At 36.7% G+C, this 8,970-nt stretch overlaps 1 protein-coding gene across 1 annotated transcript in view; it reads left to right on the forward strand.

Annotated features, from left to right (window-relative positions):
* LOC138249226 (matrix metalloproteinase-20-like) overlaps nucleotides 1–8,123 on the forward strand; it is a 93,113-nt gene extending 84,990 nt beyond the window's left edge. Inside the window, exons 9-10 of the mRNA XM_069203202.1 lie at nucleotides 1,738–1,841; nucleotides 5,624–8,123. Coding sequence (XP_069059303.1) covers nucleotides 1,738–1,841; nucleotides 5,624–5,724 — 205 coding nt within the window. The 3' untranslated portion in view covers nucleotides 5,725–8,123. The remainder of the gene's footprint in view (nucleotides 1–1,737; nucleotides 1,842–5,623) is intronic.
* The last annotated feature ends 847 nt before the right edge of the window (nucleotides 8,124–8,970 follow it).

An 8,970-nucleotide genomic window follows, 5' to 3' on the forward strand; every position in this document is an offset into this window, starting at 1 on the left:
CGGGTTCGCAATAAATAAAACTGCAAAAGAAATCATAAAATGAAAAGAAACCAAATGAATCAGTAATATTTAACATCAGGCACAGTTTGAGGATCAGTGGGTGGGTTAGGCATTGCACCCCTATGTTTCTAGTGTACTGAGCTTCATTTGTTTTCTCTTAGCCGCTTTTGGCATTAGCTCCAAAGTCTCATTTCTTTTATTTGAAAGTTGTTTATGAAGTTTCTGTGTCAAACTTAGTATTACTGCACTTTACAAACAACAGGGAGCAAAATATTTCAGAAAAGATGTTAAAAGTTGAAATACAGACATCAGTGTTGTTGCTGTGTCAATGATGAGTCATAGAAGTCATATACATTTTGTTCATTCAAAACAACCAAAGAAGATTAGCTGTTAAGAATTTTCTGACAAAGATAAGTTATTAGTTGAACAGGCAAAGATTTCCAAACAGTTGTTGCAGCACCTGTCCAACTATGGTCTCTGAGCCTGGAAGATTTTCAATATAAGTATTTTCAAATAGGTTTATTTTTGGCTCCCAAGACCTATGTCCACCGAATAAGGCTTGGTTTGCCAAATAAGGTGGTTGATTCACATTGACAGTTTTGTAACTGAGGCAGAACATACTAAATTGGAGGTTTATATCACTCCGTAGCCAAGTCCTTCAAAACAGTAGAAATATGATCCAAAGCTCTCATGAAGACCATGAGTCTTGCTGTGGAGTGGAATATAGCCTAAAGGGTGAGACCAAGGGAAGACTGTGCTGCATCAGCTAACAAACTGTTGCCAAAAGCTGAGAGACAACTGGAGCATGAGCAGTCTTTCGACAGGAGACAACAGCAATTTCTGACACAACACACCGGAAAGAGCTATTCTCATCAACACACCCACTCACTCTCTAGTGGGACTAAGGGCCTGATTACGAGTCTGGCGGTCACAAGACTGCCAGACTCGCGGTGGCGGTCAGACCACAGAGGCTGTGGCAGTTCGATTGCCACATTACAACATTGCTGAGTGGACCCACCAACATACCGCCATCTCTGCCAGGATTGAAGATCCCGACAGAGTAACGCCGGTCTGGATTATAACCAGGTATGGCGGCGCTGAAGTCAGCACCGCCAGGCTGATTACAACCCCTCTTTCGGCCAGCCTTTTCATGGCAGTCTAGCCACCATAAAAAGGCTGGTGGAAAGCCAGTGCTGGGCGCCACAGGCTTAGACAACTGCCTTTTGCCAACCAAAATATCTGTGCACTTGATAGGGTATTTTCCCATTCTCTGACACCTCTTCAAGATCCAAACATTCAAATACAAGAAAATAATGCTAATCTATAACATTTAATCCTCAAATTAAAATAGTGACATTGCAGCGTGTTGGGTTTACATTTTCAGAATGCATAGCTTGGGTTGAAAGAGAGGAATACTGCAGAGGGCTGCCATGACAGTGACATCAGAGGATGAAGTGTGAATCTGTCAAGAGAGAATTTATTATTCCAATAGAATGCTACAAAAATGTAATTTTCTCACACATCATATACAACTAGCACAGAAATATCTGATTTAAATGACCAGCCTGACTCCATTACTGCATATATATCCTTTCTTGCCTAATCGGTGAATCTTCCATCTTGCACTGGCAGCCTCATGATTGTCCACTAATTATGATTGACAGTAGCAAGTCAGGTAAATATAACGCTACCCAGTCCTCAATGCTTATCTTCCATCATCTTGCATTTACATTGTAGCTATGATGAATCAACAAACTCCATGGATGAAAACTATCCGAAAAACTTCACTGATGTTTTCCCAGGAATCCAGGGTAAATTGGATGCTGTTTTTGAACTCAGGGGTAAGTTGAGTCGTCACCATTTTTATTCAATGATTTCTGCACCTTTTCCAAGAGCTAACGGCATTAAGGTAAATACATTGCCAGGTCCCCTGACAGTGAACGTTAATGCAACTTCCTCCAAAAGTCAGTCAATGGTGTTTGGTTTACTTCTCGGCTTACAGTAATCACACTCAAAATCTCCTACTACTGGAAAAGTTTATTTGAAGAGTGTTGTAGCGTGTGGCTATTGTAACTGAAGTCTGTAATTATAATTACGTTAGTAGCAATGATTGGTTCCTGATAGCACCAGGCAGCACCAGAATTCAGTGTTCATTTCATACCTCAATGCCTGGATAAATGAGTTCTTTTTTGCAGGGCATTTTGCCTGCACCCTTCCCTTGTTAGGGGTGGGGAGGGTGGGTGGATGCAGAAATGGAGAAACTGCCCAGTTTCCCATCCATTTACTACAAATGGAAAGAAGGGACTTTCACCCATTCCTATTTATCACTATGTTGTGATTGGATCACTTTTGTCCTTCAACTTCTTGCATTCAGGGAAATACATTTTTCTTTTAGCAAGCCATGGGAATGCATGTATTTTCTGTTCTCTCACTTGTGCGCTGCTTTCTTCTCTAACAATCCATATCTCCATGATGCTTCTCCCTTCCCCAAGCCCATGCAGATATTTCACTGCTTCAAATACCCTACTTTGTCTGGCTTGTTGTAAAAATGTTTAAAACATTTCCATGGTTCTCGGTTGCTCCTCTCTGTCTTTGCCTTTACACTGCTCTTGCCATTTGGCTGTGTCGACTTTACGCACATGCTCCTCAGTTGCTCCCCCACAAGTTTCCATAATGTTTTTTCTGTTTTAATTTTTTTAACTTTTTTTAGAAGCCAAGACACCTCAAATTTGCTACCAAAAGAATCCTTTCTGTTTTTTGTGAGCTTTCTTGCCTATTTCTTTAATTTTAATTTATCACCGCATGATTGGTGTCCGCCATATTGGAATGGTAAATATAAAAATTTAATGCTTAAAAATTGGGACTACGATGGGGATCTGGACTGCTCCATGTACTTTACTACTACCAGGCATGGTTGGGAATATCAGGGGCTTACCTTTTTTACGCCTAGAACCACGCTCCATTTCCTAAAAAGGGGTAAAGGAGATAATGTAGCTGAGCCATAGCCATCGTATTTCCCTGCATGTGCTGAGGTGAGAGCAGGAAAACACTGAGCCCTCCTGCCTGATGTCCCACTCATTGATCAAAATATCCGGCTGCCTTACACTGCATTTGGCAATTTCAAGGACCTTCATACTTCTTCCTGATGTGCAAAACCACCTTAAGTAAGACTTTGCCTTTCCACTGCTTACAAGTGGCCTGAAACACATAGCAGCACACAGAGTTCTTCAGTTAAGAAAATTATCAGGGAAGTCAGTGGCCAAACATTTAGTGAGCCCCTGAAAGGCTAAAGTGAATGTGGAGTAACAAATGTAGGCACTCACAAGCCAATGCTAAGGTGTCAATTGTCTGATTATCATGACGATTTAGGAAGTAAAGATTTTTTATATCACTGTAGCAACCACTGGTCTTGCTTCTGATGAGGCATCAGACAACAGTAATTGCTGAGAGAGAGCCTGAGCACTGAGAAATGGTCATATACACAAATTTGCTAAACACTCCTTGAGTGATAGATGCATTTTGATTTTCAATACCATACATAACCTATATTTTCCTTACAGCTAAGGTTTAAGAATAGGTTTATTTGATTCTCCCCTTTGCACAATGGAATCCAGCCCACAATACAATTACCAAATGCCATAGTCAAAATAATCTAGTAGAAAAAATATTTCAATCACAATTACCCACTTGCAATGAAGACACCTTGGCTAATTACTTGAGAAGCTCCCATGCGCTTTTAAAAGGCTCACAAGTCAAGTAGGTGCATTGCTAGTATTTGTATGTATTAAATCAATTAGTGCATGAGACCCTTCAGTGGTAAGAGAGCACTGGATCTGTTTCTTCGATAGTATGATGCTCCTTCAAGTGCATGATCACTCTTCTTGTAGACATGCCAGCTTTGAACACCATGTAGTAAAACATCTGATATTAGAACATTGGAATGTTGAGAGCTACTATTAAAGATAGTGTAGTAGCTCTGGGCTTATAATGGCTGGTATAATCCAGGAGCTCCAACAGTGCACTGTTTGTCTTCTTGTTTATCCCTTTTTAATTTAGAACAATCTACCCTTAGTGTGTAGAACATTCTAACAGCCTTATAAGCCTTTGAAACATATTTAAAAAAAATTAAAGTATTCTTTACATGTCAAATAAAATAAAAAAATACAAATGTTCAATTATAAAAATAAAAGTAAAGTTAAAAATTATATATTTAAAATAAAACACTTGCCTTCATACTGCTGTGACAAACAAATAAAATAAAAAAGAGATCACAAACAAGACTTTTTTTAAATATTAATCATTAAATGAAAAAAATTAAAACAATTCATAATTATGAAATAACACAATTTTGTCATTCAAAAAACGGAGCATCCAAGTGCTAATTAAAAATAAAAAATAATTAAAATAACAATTAATTAACATAATTAGCTATCAATTAAAATATTAATTTACAGAAAACATTAACTGTAAATTACAAAGACAAATTTACATATTTAAAAAAACGTCCAAACCTAATCCCTACAAACTGGACAACTAGCTACTAAGTTCATACATTCTAATTAAATAAAACAAACTTCATAGAAAAATATACAAAGTACTCTAAAGCAAATTAAATACAAACACTATTATCATGCTAAAATAATTACTTTTTATCAAACAAATCGAGAAACAATTTTTTATTCAACTTTATTAACTCGATATTCTATAGAACTATGTTTAGAAAAAAGGTATTCATTAATTAATTAAAAAAGACAACATTCCTTCCTAATATAATCTGTCCTATGGTATTTATGAAATCACAATATTTTTTGACATGATAGCTGTAACTCAAAATACTTTTTATACAATATTTTAGTCGAGTACCTACCTGCAGATCAGAATACTTGTCATAAGCGAATGCGAAATCCAATGCTTAAGACATCTGAGATCTTTCTATGGTTAGCCACATTCCAGCTAAAAAACCCAGCCTATACAAGAATAATCAGTATTGTCAGATTCCAGAAAATCTCTAGGAGCAATATCAACCCTTTGTCTTGCAAGAGAATGTTACTTGGAAAGTTGTTGCTGCAATCTTGGGGCCATTGCCATCATCAAAACCCAAAAATGCTAAACATGGCATCCTCCCCAGCTGCCGATGTTAAACATGGTATGCTTGCATCACCAGAGACAAAATTGGAGCTCTTGGGGTAGACGCTGCTTTAATTGAGGGCACAATGTAGAGAAAGTGCTTGATATTTTAAGAAAGTTGAGGAATATGGATGGGCTTGTATGCCAGTAGGGCACACTACATGCGGTAGGAGCTCAGGTGAGGAAGATGAACAGAGTACTTCCGATTCTGACCAATATACTGGTATTTAAATAAATCAGCTTTGATGAATAGAGAAAGTAATAGTATGCAGCATAATATCTTTGTCTTTCCTCATTGAGGATTAGTACTTATTTATTTATTTAGCTATTTAATTATTTTATTTGTATATTTGTCCCATTACTTTGCAATACGTTTGATGTGTAATATGTCGAGTATATTTATATATCTTTTAAACCAATCACAATGTTATAGTTACATGCTACATTTTTTGATGTTTGGTGTATGATTACTGTTTCATTCATATTTTTATTTTAGGATTTCTGCATTTCATCAATGGACCACACTCATTAAAATTTGACAGGAAAACTCAAAGTGTAACTGAGGTTCGAGAAGCAAAAGCATGGCTTGGATGCTAAAGCATGAACACACATTTCACACTTAAATCGTATGTGCTTGAAGATATTGTTATATTTTATATTTTGAGTAACGTACCAAGGATCTTGAAGATGGGATGTGATTGCACGAAGAGTTCATCAAATGATGCCCTGCTGGGGGAGTGACCCAACAACATGGGTGAATATAAGTAAAACTGCAGAGCTACTGCTAGAACCCTTCACTTTCCTGTAGTATCCTGTAAAAGCACTGAGAGATGCAACCATAATCTTACCTCACCTTAAAAAGAAAGCAGCTCAGCATCTACTGGTTGCAAAAAACACGAGCGGTGACTCTGAACATTTGGAGTGAAAAATACTTTGGAAACAAGCCCACCTTCACCCGGAATGTGACTGAGCAGCGTGGAAAGCAGACACAAGCCTGCCTAAGTACTGGGACAGATGACTGGCATTGGGAGTCAGACAGTTGTGTTGCCTGTATATATAGATGGGGCTAAATAGTAAGTGCTCTCAGTGGATTGAGGCAGAGGCCGACTGGGGTTCAAGCCATCGCCATCCCTCTTTGCTACTCATGTAGGGTTGACATATTCTATTTTTGAGAGCAAAAAAAAAAAGAATTGATATTGCCCAACCACCTTATACATTTAGTTTATTTAATACATGATGCCCAAATTTTAAGGTACAACAATTGTACATGCATTACAGACAATGCTTATTTTGTGAACAATGAACAATTATTTATTATGGGCACTAAAACATATACAACTGATAAACAATTTTAAATTTTTACAGAACTATTTTGCAGGATTACCTTTTGAATAATGACCACAGGAATCATTTTATGGGTACATAAAGTAATATTCTAATTTACATGTTCATCATTCTTGAAATATGTTAAAAACGATATTTTGACTGGTGAGATTCAGCTCACGGTCAACCATCAAAACAATTGCACAGTTGCCAGTTGCTCATTCCCATTTTTGAGTTTTGAATGTTAAAATTTATTAACATTTGCTATATAACATTTGGTCAGTTCACAATCAAGAAAAACAATGTGGTTAGAAGAAAAGCTATAAAATAACCATAGATGTAGGAGAGGAGACGGTGAAGGAAAATTAAATGTCCTATGAATAAATAGGTAAATACAATATCAGTGCTAAGCTCTGAACTATAAATATATATTAATGTCACAATATTTGACAATTGTACATAACATTGTTAAGAAATCATGGAGGTTTGGGTACTTCTTCAATGTGAGGATTATGCATGTTGCCACATTGTGCTGAAGAGTCCAGGAAAGCTATCACAAGTAACCAAAGAATGTCTCTTTTAATAGCACAACATGTTGGGTTAACATATGCTTTGTCTAGTCTGTGATTATAGACCATACCACCAAGCCTGGAATTGTATATTAGAAGAGTCTTTCCATGACTCGGTGACTTGTTGAAAGGCAACTGCGAGAAGCAAATTACATATATCAATCTTACTAGGATGAGAAGACCAATCCTCTGAGACACTACCCAAGAATATATTTTTGAAATTAAAATGAATTTGTGTTCTAAAAATATTTTTTATCTTTCTCCAAACTTTCAACCAAAATTGATTTGTAGATGGGCATTCAAATAGCATATGCTTGAGTGTAGAGGGTGAGAAGTTGTAGGACCAACAGGATGAGGATGTGGGACTTCCTTCATGTAAAGTGGCTGGGGTAATCAATAGCCTGTTATATATGAAAAAGTAAGTTTGAATATTGTTAGCTGCTCCAGAAGACTTCCGTAACTTAAGCCAAATCCTATTCCATAAGGGAACTGAGAAGGATGTGCCCAGGTCATATTCCTAGTGTAATTCTACCTCAGATTTGTCACGTTATTCAGGAGGACCGATGAGTTTATTGTAAATTCGTTATGCTGATGGTGCGGAGAGCAAAGTAGAGCTGAATTGTGTAATGGCAGAGGCAGGAGTGGTATCCTGTGGGAGCTGGTTGTAAGCTGTTTGAAGCGCAGAGATCAATGAAAGCTATTTAGTGAAGTATGGAGAGGAAAAGGAAAATTGTTGCTGAACTGTTGCATGAGGTAGGCAGGAATCATTATCATAAAGCTAATGAATCCATTTTAGGCCTTTTATATGCTAAGACGTCCAAAAATTGTTCTATTATTGATTTTAACATATTTGTTGTCCCAGACTGAGAAATGGAGAAATTGATCCTATATTGTATGATGAAGACAAAAATGTATTTTTTAGAATAAGAAGGGACATCGAAAGGGGTTTCTGAGGAAAAGATAAAAAGTCTTGGTTAGTAAAAGTAGTAATTAGTAAAAGTATATGATTGAAAATCCAGAAAGTTTACACCCCATATGCTTAGGGCGATTAAGTTTTCAAAGGGACTTGGAGGATTTCTTTTAATTCCATAGAAGCTGGATAGGATTAAGGAAATTTTTTTCGAGTAAAAATTAGGAATATTTATAGAAATATTTGATAAATAAAAAAGTATTGCTGGGACTAACATCTTCTTCGGGGAGTCTAACCGACCCCACTACAATGAAAATAGAGGATTCCATTTGACTGTAAGAGACGTGATAGTAGTAAAAACCTGCTTCATATTAGTAGAAACAGTTTCTTTAAAAGAAGCATGGAACCAAAGGCCAAGGTATTTGATCTTATCCTTATTCCAGTGAGAATGTAATGAAGTAAAATCTGCATGGCAACATAATTTATTTAATGGGAATATTTCTCCTTCACCTTGTTTAACTTATATCCTGAGATAGAAGCATAGTTTGTGACTTCCATTAAGAAGACTGGTAAATAAATTTGTGGATTTGACATGGAAAAAAAGAACATCATCAGCATAAACAGGGAATTGTAGCTGAATATGTCTGTATTGAAAGCCGTGAATCTCTGAGCTGACATAAATCTTCTTTAGGAAGGGCTCTCCGGAAAGAAACCATAAAAGGAGAGATTAAGGGTTACCTTGACAAACACCCTGATGGAGTGAACAGGTGAGGATATAAGACCGTCTACAATCACAGAGGCTTTGAAGGAAGAGTATAATAAAGAGACTAAATTAATACATTTTGACCAAAAGGAAACCAAGAAAGAGTGGAAAAATAAAGGAACAATCAATTTGATCAAATGCCTTTCCTGAATCTAGGTAGGGCAATAGCTGCTAATGACTATCTATACAACTTAGATTTACCTAATTAAAACATTGAAGAACATGCTAGTTTCGTCTGAAAGGCATATTCCTTTAACAAAGCCAGATATTACCCTTCC

This window comes from Pleurodeles waltl, chromosome 8 (genome assembly GCF_031143425.1).
Source record: "Pleurodeles waltl isolate 20211129_DDA chromosome 8, aPleWal1.hap1.20221129, whole genome shotgun sequence".
Classification (NCBI taxonomy): Eukaryota; Metazoa; Chordata; class Amphibia; order Caudata; family Salamandridae; genus Pleurodeles; species Pleurodeles waltl.